Below are 23,517 nucleotides of genomic sequence, written 5' to 3' on the forward strand. Positions count from 1 at the left end.
CGGTACTTCTCGAATCAAAAAAGTACTATAGTACTGATTTTGCCATCTCTGGCGTATATCTGCGTACCGACACATCTCTGCATAGACAATAAAAGGGATAAAATATGTAAAACCTCATTTCGAACTTGACCTGTAGAGGTTATTTCACCCTTTAATAGATTATCCTATGTCAGGCAAGTTGCTATGTTCTATTAGTTTTGCAGGGATACCAGGGAAGTCAAAAGCTGCCCTGAAAAATAGATGAGAGGTGTCGATCGATTGATTTATTGGATGGTGGATTTGCCAGTTCGCACGCCATATAAATGAGGCTTGATTATCTACAATATATAAATAATAATATAAATATTCCCATGAACATGGCATTAAGGATCATATCAATGAGTGCAGTCCGATTTAAGTATTAAGGATCTGGATTCGAACCAAGGCGTTCAGCGTCATAGGCAGACATCTGCGACATGGTGGCCTCTGCTACTATGGTAAAAAATTAAAGAAAAAAAATAATTTAAGACCGGAGGCGATAAGCTAGTAAGGCGTATGCATTAGCTCGTCTGCGCGATCTGGCTAGAAGAACGCAAACCCGATGAACGTACACAACAAAGGAGATAAGAAGGAATGTGCCAACTACAGAGGAATAAGTCTCCTCCCCATCGCATACAAGATATTCTCGAGCGTACATTGTGAGGAATTAAAACCTAAATTCAGTGATTGATGATGATACTTGCTGATACACGTTCCTCAGGTGGAATAGGAAAGAATCTCTCCGAAACACTAAATAACAAACGAGCTTCTCGTGTGATCTCTTTAATATCCTGCTGGAGAAGATTATACGTGATGCAGATGTGAATACATGTAGCACACTACTCACAAGAAAATACTTGTTACTCGCCTTTGCAAACGACATCCATATCATGGGTCGGCCAACGGAAGTGGTAACTGCCTTTGAAGCTATCGAAAAAGAATCAGTGAAAGTGGGTTTGGCAGTAAATGGAAAAAACACATGTGAGCCAATTAAGAAAATGGAGAAAGTTGGGAACCACAACTTAATCTACCTTGGCACCGCTGTTACCGATACGAATGACGTTTTGAAATAAAGCAAAGAATAATACTGGGAAACAGATGCTACTTTGGATTTAGCAAGCAGTTTAGAAAGGAGGCCACCTCTCGACAGACGAGGATTACTACACTCATAGAAAAAGGTATGCTGAAAATAACAACATTGTCTGCTGAATATTAGTAGTTAATTTTGCTGCTAAATAGCAGTAGTTCTGCTATAACAGCCGTAGTTTTGCAAATTCAGAGCAGCAGGCTGACTACTGAGCCTGTCTGTTGTTTGCTGAAAATGACTGCTGCTTAATTATGAAGGGGATGTTAGAAGAAAAAATAAAATACAAATGTAAATGTGTGACTCAGTGGATGTTTATAAACACCACTGAATTTACATTTTCCATATTCTTTTTTCTTAAAATTTAGAAACAAAAGGTCATGCCGGTCATATACGTATTAGTAGAGCAATAACAAAGAATGCAAGGGAGCTCAGCCACATTTCGAAATGTATACCAGCGGATGAATCAGGGAGCTTCTTTACACAAATTAAAATGATATCTTCCAAAAAGATTTCTAAAAAAGTAATCAAAACAAGTAACAAGCAAATATTAAAAATAGCATACATTTTTTTTCAACAGATTTTTGTACTTGAAACGGCAGCACTATGTTTGCTGAAGCAGCAGTAATGTCTTCTTTTCCATTTTCAGCAGACATTTTCACAAGACACTGATACTACCCGTGATGTTTTATGGTTCCGAGGCATAGGAAAGCAGACGAGGCTTTGAGAGGATGATTCTTTGTAAAATTAATAGACGAGTTTGCATTGATGGAGGGCATCAGCGTCGCACTGTGAAGCAATTCTTAGTGTTTTCGTTGGACAAAAATAGTTATGTTGTTGTTTATTTGGCCCTTTTAAGTGTTCTGTAATTTGGTTAAGTTGTTAAGCTTGCAGACCTTTGTTGTTTTGCAAACAAAAGAGATTTTTTTATGCATTTTCTCAAAGTTTCATCAATTTGTTTTTTACTTCTTCAGGGGATTTTTATTCCATAATGTTAATTTTAACCGTTTACATTGATTTTTTGCTAACATTGGACATAAAAACCAAAACACGACTTAAACTAATATCACAGATTATAATAGTTAGAGTCAATATAGAGCTTTAAAATTTTGTACAGAGGTATATTTGAATGTTATATAGAAAAAAGTGGAGTATGGTACAAATCGGTCTATAACCAGATATAGCTCCCATACAAACCGATCTCTCGATTTAAATTCTTGAGCCTCCAGAGGTTGCAATTATTACCCAATTTGTCTGAAATTTTGCATTAAAAGTCTCAACAACTACCACAAATATGGTCCAAATCTGTTTATAACCTGATATAGCTCCCACACAAACCAATCTCTTGATCTGACTTCTTAAGCCTATAGAATGCGTTTATTCTAACTTACGACTTTATCCCCGAATTGTGTTTTCGTTTTACTGATTTCCTGTGTTTATGTGAAGTTTTGGGTTTTGGTGTATTCAGGGGACAATAGAAGAATTTTCAGGCGAACATTTTCGTAGAAAATTTTGATATGATTGAATACCAATTTAAATGAAAAGCTAAGTAGTACGACAAATTTATAATGGAGATGAAGTTGGCCTATTTTTTTTAATGTTTGCAATAATGCAGTTTGGTATGCCAATGTGACACAGTCATCGATGGGCATAAGGTGTCAAGGGAGGTACTAACAAATTTTTGAATGGTAATGCTGCTGGTACTCTTAGTTCAAGGCGTTAGTTGTTAGTCGTGAACTAGAGCAGATAACATACAACACAAATATTAAATGTAACGAACGATTTTACCATTGAGGATATGGAGTGATAGCTCAGGTGTAATAATGTTTCCCTATTTGCTGTTTTGGCCGATGATGGAATTAGCAATTACGTGTTACTTACAAAATCCTAAATTGTTTTCCATATCACGCCCCTAAGTTGGTTCATGCCTGGTATTGTGTCACCATCTAAGTACCGGTATCCGTTAGTGGCGAAAGCCGGGTAATGACATAGGAAATACTCCAACATTTCTTCATCTTCCCCGCATGCCCTACATATGCTATCACATGCCACGCCGATTTTGCATGAGTGAACGGGACACATAGGAGTCTATGTGTCCCGTTATGATACCGAAAGCTATTCTGACTTCCTTCTTTCTTCCTATCAGTAATATCCTCGTCTTACTATCAGAATCTCGCCATAGGATTTTCGCCATCCTACCGATCGTTTCGCTGTTCCACAGTCTTACATGCTTGTTTGTCGACCACAGATAAAACTCAGAAAGAAAATAGTTCAGATGGATCTGTTGACAATGATATTATCCACCCAAAAATATCTTAAAAAGAGTCAAAACATGGTTACACCAAATTTTTTTGACATCTTAAAGAGCCCTGGCCCTGGTATTTCAGACCAAGTGTAAAAACTTAAAAAAAATTATTACTCCATTATCCGGGAAAATCGATTATGCGTAATGCCTCCGATGCCGGATAATCAAGATCCGACTGTATATGTAAATATTCCTAATACTATAACATATGGGATTACCAAATAGGTATATATATCATTTCCTTTCAATTAAACGTACATGTTTCAAAATTTAAAACGGTGTCCCTAATTATATGATCACTATCATATATGATATATATCATAGGAATCACATAGAATTGGATAACGTTCTACAATTGATATTGATACGTTATGTTAGGATTCACATCAAGTGGAAAATGTAGAACTTAAAATTTGCTCCTGGTCAGAGGATACTGAATAGAGTGTTACATAAAAGGCGAAACTACGCTCGAGACATCAATTGCTTACGAAATACAGAGATTGGTTATATGTTAAAAGCATGTACTATACAAAGGTAGCATTGTAGGTTATAACCATAAATAAAATTTATCTATCTAGAACTTGAGTCGACATTAATAACAATATCAAAGCCAATTGCCAAAAGTATATTTATCTGCGTGGGGGCTAAACATTTCTGTTAACCGTCGACAAACAAGGTCCATATTATTCTTGGCTTATGATATTGGCTTCTGTTTATTCACCTAAATTATGCCCCACACTAATTTAGTTGGGCCGGGCCGAATCTTATATACCCTTCACCGTGGATCGCATTTGTCAAGTTCTTTGAATGACTTTCAATATATATTTATGAGCTACATCAACTTATTGACCAATATGTACCGTACTTGTCATACGGTAAAAAATACCACTTCCAAAATTTCTGGCAAATCGAGTAAAAATTGTGCTCTCCAGAGGCTCAGAGTGTCAAATTTGGAGATCGGTTTTTAAGGCAGCTATATCCGGTTATCAAGCGATTTAGACCATACTTGATGCAGTTGTTGGAAGTCATACCAAAACGACATATGCAAATTTTCAACCGAATTGGATAAGAATTACGCCCTCTAGAAGCTCAAGAAGTCTAATTGGGAGATTGGTTAATATGGCCGCTATATCAGGTTATGGATTGATTTAGACCGTACTTGGTCCAGTTGTTGTTCTGCCAAATCGGATAAGAATGCGCTCTATAGAAGCTCAAGAAGTTTAATATATAGAAGCTCAAGAATCGGATTTCAAACATACTTTGCAGAGTTGTTGGTATACCAAAACACCATGTGCAAAATTTCAGCCAAATCGTATAAGAATTGCGCCCTCTAGAAGTCAAGGCTCAAGAGGGGTTTATATGGCAGATATATAAAAACATGGATCGAGTTGGCCCATTTACAATGCAAACCGACCTACACTAATAAGAGGTATTTGTATTAAATTTCAAGCACCTAGCTTTACTGCGTCGAAAGTAAGCGTGCTTTTGACAGACAGGCGGACGGACTTGGTTAGATCGACTTAAAATGTCATGACGATCAAGAATATATATACTTTATGGGGTCTTAGACGCATATTTTGAGGTGTTACAAACAAAATGACGAAATTAGTATACCCCCATCCTATGGTGGAGGGTACAATAAGTATGCGGCCAAAGTAGTAATAGTACAGGAGTTTCTCTCTATCTCTGGAAGTATACATTGTTGCTGTTGCTCAATTAAAAAGTTCTTTTTAGTAATAACACTCAACTCAATTAAAAAGTTCTTTCCAGTAAACACCCCGAAATTAAGCATTCTGGGACTCTTCAATTTTAAGGTTCTCATTGTAAGAACAACTTCTTCCATCTATATATGGACATATCTACAATATATGGACATATCTACAATATATGGACAAATATGTTTATTTCACGTGACGTTAGTTTCCAAAGAGAGTACGGGCCATAAAAATCGAACGTGTCAATGCTTAAGCTTCGTTTTACATCACGAAAACAATAATTACTATGAAAATGCTTAGGCATTGTTCAAACATGCGAAGGCTAATCGTAATTGTATACCACTCTAGAACTTTCATAATTTTCAACACGACACTATGTTGGCAGTCTGTCTCCTGGCCAATGTCACAAAACTACAAAAACGGTCAAATCATTGGGATAGTCCAATTTAAGAAAAAAATTTTAAGTGGAGAAATGGCGACGCGTACATACATAAGGGTGCCCCCAAAGGGGTACCTATGTTCCTTTTCATTGGCTCGGAACAAACCTAATACTGTTGGAGCATGTATGTGATGATTATTTTTTATTGTTGCTTTTGTATTTTGTTAGGAATGTAATAAAAACGACGACAGTTTACCATATAATTATCTTACTACACGCAATTTATTGACGATATGAAATGTTCGAAATTGTTATTAAAATCAACTTAATGCCTCTACAATGCAATGTGGAGTACATGGTGACGGTAAGACTATTTCTTAACTTACAACATCATAGTAATTTTTGTTCAATTGCTCGCAAAGCATGGGTATTAATGATAATTTTTTTTTTTTTTTTTTTTTTTTTTTTTTTGGGGGGGGGGGGGGTTGGGCATTGAGCAATTACATATTCCTAGTTCATACCAATAATATACCACCTTATAGTTGAATTCTTGCAAATAGTTATTTTATGTATCCGCTCCCTTTTTCAATATCAGATAACATGACTTCTAAGAGCGTAAGAGTGGTCTATATGACAATTGTATGTATATGAACAATTTTAAATTTCTAAAGACTGCGAAATTAGCACAGACGGACGGACGGGAAGATCTGAATTTAAATATAAATGGAAATTAATTGAAAATCCATATTATATGTAGTTTAAAGGATCGGAAATTAATATTTCGATAAAAAAAAAACCATCCATTCTATGTTTGTGAGTACAATAATGGTTTCCGACAGGACAATATCCCGCTGATATTATTTGATAATCATAAAAGAAAAATAAATATTTTCAAATCATATTCTTATAGGTTTTCATTGTTGTAACTTTATTATTAAAACTTCTACGTATTTAACCTTAAACACATTACAGATAAAATTATTAAAACAATAAGTTGCTTTAGATCACAACGATTACACTTTATTCCAAGATTACGGGCTTATTTAAAACCCTCGTGTGTAGAGTAGCCCCAAGCGAAACTCGCACTGCTAAAGAAAAATGTTTTATTTCTCTTACATCTCTCTTATATATAAAGGGTGATTTTTTTGAGGTTAGGATTTTCATGCATTAGTGTTTGACAGATCACGTGGGATTTCAGACATGGTGTCAAAGAGAAAGATGCTCAGTATGCTTTGACATTTCATCATGAATAGACTTACTAACGAGCAACGCTTGCAAATCATTGAATTTTATTACCAAAATCAGTGTTCGGTTCGAAATGTGTTCATTCACCGTAACGTTGCGTCCAACAGCATCTTTGAAAAAATACGGTCCAATGATTCCACCAGCGTACAAACCACACCAACAGTGCATTTTTCGGGATGCATGGGCAGTTCTTGAACGGCTTCTGGTTGCTCTTCACTCCAAATGCGGCAATTTTGCTTATTTACGTAGCCATTCAACCAGAAATGAGCCTCATCGCTGAACAAAATTTGTCAAAATTTGAACACATTTCGAACCGAACACTAATTTTGGTAATAAAATTCAATGATTTGCAAGCGTTGCTCGTTAGTAAGTCTATTCATGATGAAATGTCAAAGCATACTGAGCATCTTTCTCTTTGACACCATGTCTGAAATCCCACGTGATCTGTCAAATACTAATGCATGAAAATCCTAACCTCAAAAAAATCACCCTTTATATAGGTAATTTAAAAAGACTGACAAACTTGACATGTTACTTAAATTAGTAAAAAAAATATATAAAAAAATCTCATGCTACAATACCAAAGCCAAATTCGTACTCTATGTATCAGTGAATCCTGTCTATGTATAAAGTAAAGTATTATATAACAATTTTATTCGTTCGATTAAAAATATGCTCAACGTATGCTTTATTTACCTATCACTTGCCGTGATACAAAAAATATCGAATTTCTACATCAAAAATAATTAAATCAATTAATACATTGTTTGAAAAGATTTTTATAAGTCAATACCATGTTTAATCGGTAGAATTTAGGTCTATATTTTTTCTATGTAGCAACAATATTCACCAATGCCGGGCTTTTTCTTATAGAGTGGCCAACTTTCATTCGAAATGTTAAGGTACACTTTATGAATCATTATATCCTCAGTAAAATGCAATACACCAAGTCTAGAGGAAGAAAATTAACCGTACAACATTACTGACCCACCACCATGCTTTACTGTACGCTTCATATTTTTGGCAACATACATAATGTCTACCATATGAACCAAAAAGGTTAAATTAGCTCTCATCAGTGAATAGCACATTCTTCCAGCGCATCTGCTGATTAATTATACCGATATATATATATATATATATATATATATATATATATATTTATTTAAGGGTAATTGATGCAAAATTACACTTTAAATGTCCAATTTTAGGAAAATCGTTCAAAATGATTGGGTCCCTTTTGATCAACGACACCTGTTGATACCGACAAAAAACTAAAATATAACTGAAAGTTCGGGTTCATTTTTTCATTTTACTACACTATCACCACATATTGTATGTCTTTGATTTTTGTTAGCGAATTTGATAACAATTATATTGGGTTGCCCAAAAAGTAGTTGCGGATTTTTCATATAGTCGGCGTTGACAAATTTTTTCACAGCTTGTGACTCTGTAATTGCATTCTTTCTTCTGTCAGTCAGCTGTTACTTTTGCTTGCTTTAGAAGAAAAGTGTAAAAAAGTATATTTGATTAAAGTTCATTCTAAGTTTTATTAAAAATGCATTTACTTTCTTTTAAAAAATCCGCAATTACTTTTTGGGCAACCCAATATATTGCATAAAAAAGCTATTGTATATCACTTACTGAAAAACAGTGAAACTTGCAGTGTCGCATGTGTTAGCATGTCCGCCAATGATGCTAAACGCCTGGGCCTTTATCCATTGAAGCGGCATGTTATCCTGAATCGGCTATAAAAAGCAGTTCTCATATCAATTAGCTAAAATATAGATCGGGCATTACTCACTGATATGAGAGAAGTCTTCTCGCTATTCTTTTATGGGACGATCGTGAGAAATTGGTAATTTACCTGATTATTATGCTGTTTACGAGAATGGGCAAATAGCTAAAACCAGTCGTAATGGTGATATTTTCTTTCTTTGGCTGAAATGTGTTTCTTTGGTATGAATAAAAATGGGCGAGATGTTAAGTACGTGAGGGGAGGATTGCCTTAATGAGATGAGAGTTTGCGGAAGGTTTGGAATTTATCCAAGTTTTCTGTGGACTGTACTTGTGAGATCACAGATTTACAGTTCTCATCAAGGTGAAAGAGGTTCTTTTGAGTGGTATATAAAAAGGGAAAGTAAAACAAATGGGTTAAGGTGAGGTTACCAATTTATTGCTGACTCGAATGCTGCTGCTGACGAAGTGACCAAGCTTACATATTTAAACCTGCCAAGAACCCTTCGAGTATCGGCATTTGTATCATTTTTTAAGTACATTTTCATGACATTTAGATTTTGTTTTATTAATTTTAGTGCCTTTCATACCTATAATTCATTAATGACTTCAAAATACGAATTATTGACTTTAAATTTGGTTTCTCGTAAGCATATATACAAATAAAGTATAAACTTTTGATTTATTAGCAATTATTGGTCCGAATTGTCATAAAAATTTCAACATTTCAAACTACCATAAATAAATTTCCAATAGACAGACAGTCAGGTACAACTCCAACATCAGTAAACCTTAATGACTATTCAATAATAAATCGCAAATTTGCATGAACTGATATATATATATATATATCATATTGGACTGTAAATGCCACCACCGGATGACAAAGTCGTCGCACTAACGCCATAATGCTATTGGTGTCATGACTTTCATTTTCAGCTGTGGAAATTATCTATCGCAGTGACTATGTATGTTTGCTGCCAACAGGATACTACCTCTCAAATTAAAGTTTGGCGCTATTTTGTAAGCGCTTAAACAGTTGTTAAACGCCTACCGTCCAATTCCCTTCAGCACTATATCATTCATTCATCTATTCGCTTCCAAAGGCTGTGTAGTCAATCCTCCCCCATAGGGAAATAAACGAATGAACGTAAATCACATTGAGCCAATTAGGTGACATGCAATAAAGCCAAATAGGCAGAGGAAACGAAATGAGGAACAATTGTAACGCTTAGTGGTGCAGGTTCACAAGAAAATTCCCATGCGTCGAAAGGAAGCACAAAGGGGCCAATTATTAGAATGAAACAATAATGGTTTATAATCTTACTCGCGTGGGCCATATGGGCTACAAACAATTAACCATGTGCGCTTATTTGCAGGTGTTGAATTTATTCCGTTCTAATAGCTGTGACACCTGTAAACTTTATCCTTTGTTTTGCTGAAGCTTAGACCTTCGTAGCATGGTCAAAGAAACGGTAATTGATGTATGTATGTAGTGGTGGGTAAGGAAAAACAACTAAGTCCTTCATAGCGAAATCTTATTTTTTAATGTCTGCAAAGTTACTCCTTCCGTGGAATTGACCGTGTAAGGTTATATTCACAAACTATAATAATGGATGGATGGATTCACAAATACTTGTTCGATTTGTTCATTGTGTTTTAGATTTCAGACTATTTTTCGATATGAGTTGATTGAATAAAATAAATATTTTAATGGCCGGAACCATAGAGCGAACAAGATTCTTATCTGATTTTTTATTCAACATCCATACTAAGTCTGGTTCGATCTATAATCTGATGCAGCATACAAGATCGATCTCTCGATTTAATTTCTTAAGTCTTTAGAGAACAAAATTCTTATCTAATTTGGTTAAACTGTTTACAATGACTTCTAGTATGACCTCCAATATCCATGCTTAGTATGGTCCTAGTCGATGAATAACTGGACTAGCATGAAACCGATCGCGAAATTTTCTTCAGCCGCAATATGGCGCAAATATCATCCGATTTTAAAGAAATGAGTTTGAAAGACAAAAGATAACAGATTGGCAACCACATCGCTGCAAGCTTATGATGACCATCCGAAACTTAAAATAGAATATCGCTTTGCTGTCGTTGATAAATCTGAAATCTCACTCTTTGCGCCCGTTATGACATTACTGTCTGTTTGAAAACGTGTTGTGAGACTAAAGATTATAGCGATGACAATTTCTTCTGTGAGGAAGTCGAAAAAGAGGAAACTTTAGAACATTTGCTGTGTGTGTCATGCACTGGCAATCAGAAAAAGTTTTTTATTCTTTGAAGACTTGTCGGAATTATCGGATGTAAACATTTAGTTCAACGTTAGAAACAAAAAATCATTTTTCCATATCGTGCCGTATCCACATGAAAAACGCGTGGCGTAGTCGGCTAAATGTATTTTAGCTCCATTAAACCTTGTGATTGTGTTGTACACAATTTTAGATAAATATTTAGGGGTTGTTCTTCAGATTTCGCTTTTAGGTTGGCAACTTATTGAATTTATGAAATTCTTATACAAATTTAAAATCTTTCTCTTTTTTTTCTATACTGTCACCGGTCAATAATTTTCTCCTTCTGTCTTTTTATTCTGCTTTCAGTGAAACGGAACGTTACAAAAGAGCGAAATGGCAAGACATCCGCGTTGGTGATATTGTACATTTGTCAAACAATGAAACAGTACCTGCTGACATTTTGCTATTGCGTACTAGTGACTCCCATGGGGTCTGCTATATAGACACCTGTGATTTGGATGGCGAAACAAATCTTAAAAGACGAGAGGTTAGTACAGAATAACATGTGTAGTATATATTCAACTATCATGACATTCATATTTTTGGTTAAGAAGTGTTTTCAAGGTTTATGTATAGAAATTTTCATTTATGTTTATTATATATGCATACATGTTATATATAATGTATTCTAAACCATTTTAAGCTAACCCAATTTTTTACTTATGATGCTGAATTTATATTTTGGGTCCAGCAATAATGCATCATAAAAATCATCATTAAAAAATTCTTATATTCTTTTTTCAAATATTGTATATTCCTCGATGATCAATACAAATTGTCATGCTTTCAAACCTCTTTTTATGACATTTTCAAAACCTTGGTTTTAGAACTCTTCAACAGCTTCTTCTGTCGTCAGAATAAGTAGTTAACCCAATTTGTGCACCATACGCCACTACTGTTGTACAGGGTATTATAACTTTTTGCATTTGTTTGTAACACCTATACAAGCGTCTAAAATTTTTTCGCAACGCTTCCTTCTATGAGAACCACAATATGTACAGAATTTCTTCGAAATCGGTTCATATAGGGATATAGCTCCCATATATATGTTCGTGAATATTTTGGTGATTCGTTAACCGATCGTCACGAAATTTGGCACGAAGATTTCTCTTATGACCCTTTAGCTAACTGTTGGAATTCCGAGGAATGGGTTGAGATATAGGTATAGCTCCCATATATGCGAATCTTCCAATTTTCACTTTAAAAACCTATGCAAGCGCATTTATCAGCCGATCTCATAATAGGTCACAATCGGGACATACATCCTGCACGTTGGCATCAATCCTTGTTCTGTAAGAGGAGAGACGGCTGCATCTGCCGGATAATAATTGAGCCAGAACTACTCTTGAATGGCGGGCTAGGTACATTTTGTTCAGGTGCGATTGGAGGCGGTCGTTCTCCAAGGACCAGATTCACCCGGTACCTATTTACCGCGTCTGGTACCGTGTCTGCATTAGACCCGCTTGGTATGCCGCTTGATCTAGAGGTTCTGTCTGGGAGCGCTGAACCTCTCGCTCGAGATCATGAATATCCAATTAAAAACTTCTGGGCGGTGAATACCTATCCACAAGATGATAATTTGGGTGATCTCTGCGCTGACAGTTCTGAAGGTATTGATTGGACAGGATATAGCTATGTCTTCGCACGGTTAGGATATTTTTCTCTTAATGGAGGCGGTCCATGTGAGAACTGAGAAGACAGCCCGTCGCAGTTCGAAGTGCTGTAATCTGACAGATCTGAATATTATTCCACTGCGTGTCACATAGCTGACAAGATCACATTTGCGCGATTGGCCAGATCGGCCAATTGTCAAAAAGGGTTTGTTGAGGACCTTGTTTCTATTTATGACTTTGTCAAAATTGCTGTGGCATGTGAGGAGAATTTATAAGAGCTATCAAATGGCGGAAGATTTTTGTGGCAGAAATCTTCAAATCTCTTGCAGCAAAATAAGAGGTTGTGTAAATAAGTTCTTTGTGGTAGATACCATGATCGTACAAACGTTCATATATTATATGATCTCTATGCCGTCTGGAGTGGGTGGAGGTCTGGTAGGGGTTAAACAGTGCCGGAGATTTTATCCCGCCTTGGGGAACTCACTGTTTCACTCTACGATGTTTCGACTTCTTATCCTTAAATTTCACAAATGAGTGGCGACCATACAAATAATTCGCAACCTAACCACGAGGAGCGTCCTATCATATTGTCTGGACTGATTGAAGCCACGGCAAATGTGCGGTGATGGAATGCAGAGCAGTTGCTCTGGTATATTGCTATCTATTTTTCTCATATTTGATCCAATATAGCTTAAGTTTAGCGCAGAGAGTTGTTTAAATTTCTCAACATTGACATGGTCGGTAAATATGCCCGATTTAGGGGTGTTTTGGGGATTGGAAAATCCCCAAGCCCGGAAAATATATCAGCAACGTGCACTATTCTCATATATCTATACATCATTTATTTGATATATATTGCTATTGGCCTCAAAATTGGATATCAAATCCGTTTTCTAATCTCATTTAAACTCCTTATTGCAAAAGTCAGCAAATATGTCCGGTTAGGGTTTTGACCTTAAGAACTGTAAATATTTAGTTCCACTCTCTTTAAGACCCAAATTGTCTTGGTGAACAAATACGTCCTATTTGGGCGTTGTTATGGTGGTGAGACGTCCTCTAGACAGTTGGTCCCTAATGTTGATATCAGATACGTAGTCTACTCCCAAATACCTTTAATTTGAGCTCCATATTGCCATAGTCGGCAATCATGACCGGCTGGGCGGGAATGGGCGGCCACTCAGAGAGTTGGCCTTGAAAATATATATCGGATTCGTGTTATATTCCAAAAATCCTCTTATTTGAGCCTCATATTGCGATAGTCAGCAAATACTTACTATTTGGGTGGTGTTGTGGGGGTGGAGTGGCCCCATAGACACTTTTCCCGAATATTGATATCAGATTCGTGCTTTACTCCCAAATATCTTTCATTTGAGCCCCATATTGCTATGGTCGTAAATTTGTTCCCTTTGGGGGATGTTTTCGGGGAGAGGCGGCCCCCCAAACACTTGGTCCCATATTTGGATACCAGATTCGAATTCTACACTCAAATACCTTTTATTTAAGCTCCATATTCCTATGGTCAGTAAATAAGTCCTGTTTGGGGCGTGTTTTGGGGAAGGGGATGACCCCCAGAAACGTGGTCCCACATTTGGATAAGAGATTCGTATTCTACTTGTAAATACCTTTCATTTGAGTCCCATATTACCATGGTCGGTAAATATGTCCGATTTAGGGGTGTTTTGGGGGTTGGGGTGATTGGTCTAAATATATGTTTGGTAGGTTTTAGAATGGGGATAGGTACCCCATCCATAATTTGGATACCAATTTTTTATTTTTAAGGTACTATATGAGAGCACACAAAATTTCGCTTAAATCGCACCACCAATCTCCGAGATCTGGCGTTTCTGAAAATTTGGGTAAGGGGAAGGTCCGCCCCCCCTTCAGATATCAAAAAATGTAGTACCCTATTTTCACCACGGGATCACCATCTGTGAAAATTTCAAGAAAATCAATTCAGCCGTTTCTGAGTCTATAAGTTCTATAACACACAAAAAAACAAACAAACACAAATTGATTTTTATATATAAGATATTCGATTTTTCCTTTTTCGATTTTGAACTTGGTCTTGCTGAATAGCTTATCGACGGTCATGTTTGTCTTCCAGGCTAGCTGATACTTCTCCTTAGAGTAGATATTGGACTTGCTTAGTCTCTCTGAAAAGCCTTCTTCATATGATACCGTTTTGTATATTTTTCCTTCTGAATATTTTAGCCTCTTCGAATCGTCTCCGTATCTTTGTTTGGTTTTGCATATCAATTGCCTTATGGTGTGACTGGGAAAATCATTGGCTTTTAAAATGTATTTTATTCTTCCTTCGTTTCTCGCGTGAAACTCAGTGTGGCTAATGCTAAGAACTCTCTTGATAAAATTTGTTGCGGTATGGGTTATTATTCGTCTGTGGTGTTTATAATGAAAATTGATAAGTCGTGCCGAAGCGGTCGATTTTTGGTACCAATCAACTTTCAGTACGTTATTTGGTCTATGTACCATACAGTAAAGGTATGGTAGTTTCTTTTCTAGTTCCTCTTCTTTAGTTAACTGTATTTATCGGTGGTAAGCATTTAGAGCTTCTAAAGTTTGGTCCACATCCGATTTCCTTACGACTGCGAAGATATCATCCACATATTTCGTTATTATCTTTGTCTTGACTATTTTCTCCATTACGTTGTCAAGTAGGTCCTCCATAATAATATCGGCGATGATGGGTGATGCTGGGGAAGCTATATGCCTGCCCTTGAGCTGCTCGTAAACTGATGCTGGGGAACCCATATGCATGCCCTTGAGCTGCTCGTAAACTTTATCCTCATATTTGAAGTACCTTGTATCCTTGATACAATATGAAATTATTTCCTTAAAAATCTTGCATGGTATACGTGTATGTTTTTCAATTTCTCCCCATTTTCTCTCAATCGTTTGTATAGCCAAATTCACCGGGATGCTCGGAAATAATGAAACCACATCAAATGAAATTAAAATATCGTCGTCATCTATTTTGAGGTTTTTAATTTTTGGCCTGAAGTCAAGTGCGTCCTTTATGTTATATTTAGAATTCGCGGTTGTATGTTCCAAAATATTTACCAAGTATTTACATATGTTATAGGATGGGGAATTAACATATGAGCACATTAACATATGAGCCTCAATGGTGTACCCTCTATGAATTTTAGGCAATCCGTAAATCCTTGGGGCCAATGAAGTTCTGCTTGTCAGTTTATTCTTCTCTCGAATATTTATTAGATTTAAGTTGAAGAGTTTTTCAACTAATTTGTTTCGGAGTCGGGGTCAATTTTCACACATCGTGTAGAATATTCTTCATTTTTGTTTCGTAGTCAAGTTTGTCCATCGCTACAGTCTTTCTTCCTTTGTCAACACTTAAAATAAGTGTGTCCTTATTCTCTTTCTAATATTTGCTTGCCTGTACCACTGTGTCTGCTACATATTTGTCTTTATTGTAGTTTTTTAATATATTGTATAACTTATCAATGAGTTTGGAACACTTTGTATTTGCAGGTGGTTCGTGGTTTCACTGATAAGCAAACTATATTTATGCCAAACAAATTTGTTAGTCGGGTCGAGGCGGATGCACCCACAACAAAATTATACCGCTTTCATGGGGCCTTAATACATCCTTCTGGCGAAAGGGTACCGATATCAACTGAGTGTCTGTTGCTACGGGAAAGTAGACTTAAGGTAGGTGGAATATTTGTTGCATTTTATTCTTAAATATGACGTATATATTATTTCAACAGAATACAGATTATATCGAGGGCATTGTAGTATATGCCGGTCATGAGACAAAATCTATGCTTAATAATAGCGGACCACGCTATAAACGTTCCCAGGTGGAACAACAAATGAACATTGATGTTATTTGGTAAGTTAAATGATCATTAGCATCCACTGGCCACTTGTTAATTGTCTATGAATTCGTGATTTAATTTATACACAGGTGTGTTATTATCTTGTTAATCTTATGTGTGGTTGGTGCTGTCGGTTGCAAAATGTGGCTTAGTTCTTTTGAACATTTCCCTGTACCTTATTTACCGTTTGATGTGAATCCAGACTACGAAGGCCTTTTAATATTTTGGACCTATATTATTATACTACAAGTGATGATACCGCTTTCGCTGTATGTTACCATAGAGCTATGCAAGATATTGCAAGTATACCATATACATAACAATATGGACTTGTTTGACAACGACACCAATAAGAAGACCGAATGCCGAGCCATGAATATTACCGAAGAATTGGGTCAAGTGCAGCACATATTTTCCGATAAGACCGGCACATTGACGGAGAATAAAATGTTATTTCGTCGGTGTGCCGTCAATGGGGTAGACTACAATCATCCAGCATCAGAACTAGAAAAGGCATACTCAAAGCCCGGATCCCCAGCACCGCCTTTAATAGCAAATGCCTCTCTTCTCAACGACATGATGGGTTTGGGCTCATCCGGACAGTATTTGATGCAGAATTCTCAGCGAATTCAAGAGTTTTTAGTTGTTTTGGCGATATGCAACACAGTGATAGTAAGTGCAACGCCGCATCGTGATCTCATGAATGCCAGTGGCATAATAGAGGTGCAGAGCAATAATGCATCATTGGTGGGTGATTCCTCTGTGACTTTAAAAGGTGAGCATATAATAAGTACATGGATGTTAAGTTGCTATCACACGATATGTATTGTCATATGTATTTTCAAAGATATCAAGTCTGAAAGTTGTACGAGTCGTGTGATACGTACGAAAAATGGATTTTCGAATAAACTCTTTCGATTAAAGTGAGCTCTCATTTCATCAATGCATATACATGCATACATAGACACAACTCTATAAAAAATAAAATACATTAGCGAACACATACCGATTAGAACGCACTCTATTTGTATTTGACGTACATAAGGAAAGTCTTATGGATACAGAAATTGACAGCACATATGTAACACACGTATCGTGTGATAGTAACGTAAGTTGGGCTGGGATGAGTTGAACATATCGTTTGGAAAGCTCTTTGGCATATTATTTTCTGTAAAGAGAAGACAAATGAGTATAACTAAATTTACATGTAAGATTTTGGCTAGCCCAATAACGTCGTATATTAAAAAAGTACCCAAAAAAGGAATTGCCTTGGTCAAATCCCTTAATTTTTGTTGTAATTTTATAGCCAGTGATACATATTGACGCATCATAGTAGGACGTCAACATCGAATGTTTTTTCATTGATCCCCAGCCATCCATTTGGTCGTCTCATCAGTCTTAAATTGTTTTATGGACTACTTTTCAGTTTAATCATTTTGGAACAAAAACATCTAGTCGACAGACCTGTTAAAAAACTTTTGTGAAGTGAGTAACAGCTCAAAAAACAACTTATCGCCAACGTAAATATTCTAATCAAGAATAAAACCTCGACTTCATTTACTTCCTGATAGGTAGTACTACGACATATTAAATAGTATAATAAATGAATAGGACTAGGATAATGGGCTCGCATGACAAAAAGGGACAGCAAAATTAAGAGTTCGGTTAAAAAAAAGGAAATTAAAGCTTTACTAAAAGTACAACAAATGTATGCTTTTAGTCGTTAGACACTATGTGGTACCTTTTCGGGTTTATTGTGACCTAAAAAGTGTCAAATATAGTACGAAAAGCATTGAGTTAGCAACCCTGGCCAAAACTTACCAATAATGACATCTAACTTACAATGCTGCAATTGCTTTAGCCATAAATGCAGTTTTTGTCGTTGAACACTATTGATTTTCTGTTCACTGATTGTAAGGTTACTAGTATTGGAGTGAGAAATTCCAATACTGTCGCCTGTAAGTATTCAAATTGAAAATCTCGCATTCAAATGCAAAGACGGACAATAATAATCCAATTGAAATTCCAGCGAGCGATTTGTACAAATTCATATTTAGTTCTTAAAATACTTTCATAGATACAGTTATACAAAAAATGTATAATTATTGTTGGTTGATGTTTTTGTTGTAGCCACATTTTCATGTGGAGGTGGCGATCCTCGTCAAGCTCCTGTAGGTGAGCAAGCCTGTTCCGGCCCAAAAGGAGGAATCGTCGTGAAAACAGTGTGGCTATTGGTTATTTAAAGGCGCCAATAACTCGCCTTGTCATATCGAGCATCATATACACACAGTATTTGTGCAAGAGTCGGTGCCGCCCGGCCTCTCACTGAGAATCTCCGCTGCCGTTGCAGCTACTCTGTATGGAGCATTCCACTATCCGCAACCAGTGGACGCGCCTGTTAGCTCGCAGCTCAGCTTCTCGTGACGGCAATGAACACCATACAGATCGGACCTCAATCTTCCAGCCAGTTTTGTGGGTAAAGCCTCTGGAGCTAATTGAAATTTTGAACGTTTTTAAATATGTGTTTTCTTGGCAGCCAAAAATTAATAAACTTCTTTCTTCTTGCTCTGATTGGTAGAAACAAACTTGACGAAAATTATAAATGTCAGGGGGAATTGAATTTTCTTCCCCCTGTTTACAAATTCTGACATATCAAGTTTCCAAAAAAGATGATTTGTTGTAGCAATTCGCCGATGCGGCCACCTTATTAAATACGCCTTGACATTTACGATACACTTGTTCTACAATTATACTACATGTACGAGAGCATAACCAGGCCTTTAGACTTTGTAAAAACTAAAACACCTATAAATAATAAAAACTATAAATTTATTTTCTAGAAGTTTTACTTCTTCCTTAATATTTTCGAGTGATCATATATTTATTTCGCGCACTGTATAAAAAAAAATCACCTTAGGTCCAAATCGCGATATAAGCCACAGATTGCCTCCAACGTACTGTGTAGACTATAATCGAAATATGCTGTATAATATTTTTTTAACAATATTAAAGGTGTTAGTTGGGTTTTAGGAAATGAGTTCTATGACAAAAAAGCAATTCGATTGTGAAATAAAAGAAAGGCTTTGCGGATGTTGAATAATATCCTTCAACACTTGTAATGAAATTGAAAATTGAAATTGATTGAAAATAGTTAATGATAGTGTTTCTAAATATCAATTTTATAATGCCAACAACCAATTTAATTCAAGTGATAATGAAAATTTAGCCACACTACTAAATAATACTTATCTCATGGCGGAATTGATAAAAATGTTAATTTTACAAAAAGTCTGAGCTGTTCGAAGCCAAAAGATCCTAATATTTATTTATTTACTTATTTATTATTATTATTATTTTATTCTATTTCGAGAATCCCATACATCTCTAAAAAGTTACTTTGTCGTGTAACTGCAAATGTAAATTTGTCCATAAACATTCCATTAAGGAACAGGGGCAGAGTGCTGTCCGATTCAAGTTTAAGCTCAATAAGGGGCTTTTTTTTATAGATGAGCCCGAAAAGCGTGCTGCAGTGCTACACCTCTTTGGGGAGAAATTTTTACACGGCACATTAACACACAAATGTCGCCAGCATTAGGAGGCGATAAGCCTCGCCAGGATTCGGATAGGTGAACATGCACCACTACAATGGCCTCCAAACTAAATAGAGATAATAATTATAAATGTTTTTTGCTATGCTATTCTTTGAATAGAAAGCATTAAACAATGGTCTAAAGCTGGACAATATCCAGCAATGGATTCTCGATAATAATCATCTATCACCAAGTGGCACGTTTTCTCCTGCAACTGAGACACTAATTAGACTAAAAAAAGCTATCACCTGAGATTGTTTTCAACTTCCTTGTGTGCCAATTTAATGACTTGAGCAAAATAAAATATTAGCAGGGAGCATTACATGTAGTAACATACAATATACATATATGTGAGTGGGATATAGCTTACAACACTTCGATGAGTTAGAACGAATGTAGGTTTTAAGTTCTCAAGTATGGTTTGTGGAAGGCGTGTTAGACCTACATTGTTGTATTTTATTTGAAGGTAAGTTAATGGTTTAACATGGGTTTGTTTTGCGAGAGGGAGGGGGAGCACATTCCCGTTTACTTTCCTCTTTTTTGTAATTGAATTAGTGCTTGAAATTACTCTGAATTTTAAACCCCAAGTAGATCATCACATTTTATTGTATTTATATGTAACGAAATTTTATTCTTTCTATAAAACCCCAAAAGAAACACAAAATTATCTCTATTCTATCCGATTTTATGTAATGAAAACAGACCGTCTTCACCAAATTCGGGCAAAAATCTCTATTTGTGAAATGTACCCTTATAGGGGAGCTACTATAAAATGTTGTTCGATTCGTCCATGGATTGAAATATAATTTTACAATGCCGAGAAAATGTCGCTTGCAAAATTTTAGACTTATATCTCTTTGCAGCTTTTTTTTCCCTGTGCGACTTTCTACTACTATTCGACTTCTAAATCGATTATTCGACTTTTTAATCACTGAAAGTCGACTTTGACTTTAGTCGACTAATCGATCAGCCAACCTTACGATTGTGAGGCGTATGCTATCCCTCTACGCTACGCACCTTTCTTCGCTACAGAAGGCTAAGTAAACATACATTCTCTTGTGTGGCGTTTTTTGAGTTAGCGTCCAAAACAACAACAAAAAATCTATTTTTAATTTTGTAACAAAAACAGTTGATTATGAGAAACTAATTAGCGAAACATGAATGATAGAATTCCCATAGTATTTATGTTTTAAATCATGAAATCTCTACAAACTATCAAACAAAAGGAGCAAAAAAGTGACTATTCTGGGAGGGAGGGGCATCACCAATCGTAAAATAAATGCAATTGCCATGTTTTTTTGTGGATAGAGATGAGAAGCCATAGGTAAGGAGGTCAGTTTACATTTTGTAGATTATAAGTAGCGCTCGAATTTCGAGTGCAGGGATATACTTGTTAATATATATAAAACGTCTAATCTAATGTTTTTTTTTACAAATTTTTATCTTCGTAGCTGTTAAAGCTTCGGCTGATCAAAATGATCTATCTGCCACAAACAACAAGTTGGCTTCCGCCATACCAGCGGATCGTTATATACGCCTAGCCGAATCAAGATCAGTTACACCATCACCACCACCAAATTTAGTTTTTAACATTCCTACACAATCGCACATACCATCGTTATCGCCAATAAGCAGTTCAGCTGAATCGACGCCTACCTCAGAGTCGCCACCAATGAAAATGAAGTCATTGTCAAACAATATTTCACCCACAGGACGAGCAAAGGCGGCTATTAATTCAAAAATTACAAGTCTTACAACGTTTCTTAATTCTAAGACACAAGCGAAACGTTTGGCCGCAAAATTACAGTAAGTAAGCGTTACACTTTTGTTTTTACTCTTGTAGTAACACAAAACACGAATCTGACATAACATTGGTAACGGACATACAGGCCGATTCCAATAGTATTAGATTGTAATGAAGGGAAGGGAAATTTAAAAGTAGAGTGCGAAATTTAAATTTAGTTAGAATATTTGCTTTATCGACCACACCTAAAACTCAAACCCCACTTTAACCCCATTCCATATTCGCCCAAAAGATATGTATATTGACTTTTGAATTGTGTAAAACTCCCACCGAGTGACCGATACAGACAACATGGGACTCAAACGAAATGTTTTTAGAAATAGATTACAAATCTGACTTTGAAGTTTTGGTGTGGAGAGCTGCCGGTATTTTGATGTAGTGTACATTTACGCAAGACATATACAAATGTGAAGGTATGCAAACACTTCAAAGCAGTACGGTTCTTCATGAAATACCATGGGAAAAAAGACTCAAAAATGCAAACAAATCATTTTTTTCGTGGAGGGGACAGGGCAAGACACAGCCTAAAAACAATTAAAGAAAAGCAAACGAAATTTGATACATACATATCTGAAATTAAACTTTTAACTTTCAGACAACAAAAAAATACACTCACATATCAAACACCAGATGGACGTCCCTTATTTGAAGCTGAAAGTCCCGATGAATTGGCGTTAGTAAATGCCGCTTACAGTTATGATTGCTGCCTTGTAAATCGCAGTCCTAATCATATTTTGGTCAGTGTGCCCAATAAAGGACTGATAGAGTATGAAGTATTAAAAATCTTGCCCTTTGACTCAAGCCGCAAGTGTATGTCAATTGTGGTTCGACGTACTGGAACACAAGAAATTGTTCTGTATACAAAAGGTGCTGATACATCTATTATGCCCGTCCTGACGCCATGCTCGCCTAATTCACCCGAAGGCATAATACGCGAGAAAACGCAACAACAGCTAGATCATTATGCCCGTGATGGATTGCGAATCTTAGTTATGGCCAAGCGAAATCTTAATGCTTCAGAATACACCGAGTGGTGGACGCGACATCAAGAAATTGAAATGTCAATGGAGAATCGAGACCGACGTTTGCGTGACTCCTTTGCAAAGTTAGAAAGTAATCTAACTCTTTTGGGTGCTACAGGAATCGAAGATCGCCTGCAAGAAGGTGTGCCCGAAGCTATCTCATCGTTGTTGTCTGCCGGCATTTCAATATGGGTATTGACAGGAGACAAACCCGAAACAGCCATCAACATTGCGTATTCAGCCAAACTATTTACACAACAAATGGAACTCATAAGGTATGCTTATTTGCGAAACAAACTTGAGTGTCAAAAAAAAAACAGTTTAGGAATAATTATTGGATATATTTTTTCATTTGCCGTGTATTGATGTTAAAACTGCTATTTTATAGATTAACGGCCCGTTCCAAAGATGCAGCAGAATCCGCCATAAATTTTTATCTGAACGAAATTGAGTCTGAGACGAAACTTTCACCCTTTGATCGCAACCATCGCTTGAAACCACGTGCCCTTGTGGTTGATGGCAAGACATTGACCTTCATCTTAGATTTAAGGTAAGTAGTAGGTCAGGTGTTGTATCTTGTTAGTCACATATTTAATGGTTTCAATTTTAGATCAAAGTTGATAAGACCCTTCCTTAAATTGGCTAAAAGTTGTGCATCTGTACTGTGTTGCCGTTCAACTCCTTTGCAAAAGGCCTACTTGGTGAAAGTAGTCAAGGAAGAGTTACGTTTGTGCACATTAGCCATTGGTGATGGTGCTAATGATGTCTCCATGATACAGGTATTTAACTATCTGGTCAACATAATGGGGTCACATCTAGAACCTTATCTTTCC

The 23,517-nt window shown here is 36.3% G+C and overlaps 1 protein-coding gene across 3 annotated transcripts in view; it reads left to right on the forward strand.

Annotated features, from left to right (window-relative positions):
- Nucleotides 1-23,517, forward strand: part of LOC106090741 (phospholipid-transporting ATPase VA) — a 126,788-nt gene that overhangs the window by 78,885 nt on the left and 24,386 nt on the right. For all 3 annotated transcript variants that reach the window (XM_013257026.2, XM_013257030.2, XM_013257027.2), the window contains exons 3-10: nucleotides 11,102-11,282; nucleotides 15,919-16,098; nucleotides 16,158-16,282; nucleotides 16,358-17,043; nucleotides 21,310-21,664; nucleotides 22,258-22,959; nucleotides 23,073-23,234; nucleotides 23,295-23,463. In XM_013257026.2, the coding sequence (XP_013112480.2) occupies nucleotides 11,102-11,282; nucleotides 15,919-16,098; nucleotides 16,158-16,282; nucleotides 16,358-17,043; nucleotides 21,310-21,664; nucleotides 22,258-22,959; nucleotides 23,073-23,234; nucleotides 23,295-23,463 (2,560 nt within the window). The remainder of the gene's footprint in view (nucleotides 1-11,101; nucleotides 11,283-15,918; nucleotides 16,099-16,157; nucleotides 16,283-16,357; nucleotides 17,044-21,309; nucleotides 21,665-22,257; nucleotides 22,960-23,072; nucleotides 23,235-23,294; nucleotides 23,464-23,517) is intronic.

The sequence above is a fragment of the Stomoxys calcitrans genome, chromosome 3 (assembly GCF_963082655.1).
Source record: "Stomoxys calcitrans chromosome 3, idStoCalc2.1, whole genome shotgun sequence".
Classification (NCBI taxonomy): Eukaryota; Metazoa; Arthropoda; class Insecta; order Diptera; family Muscidae; genus Stomoxys; species Stomoxys calcitrans.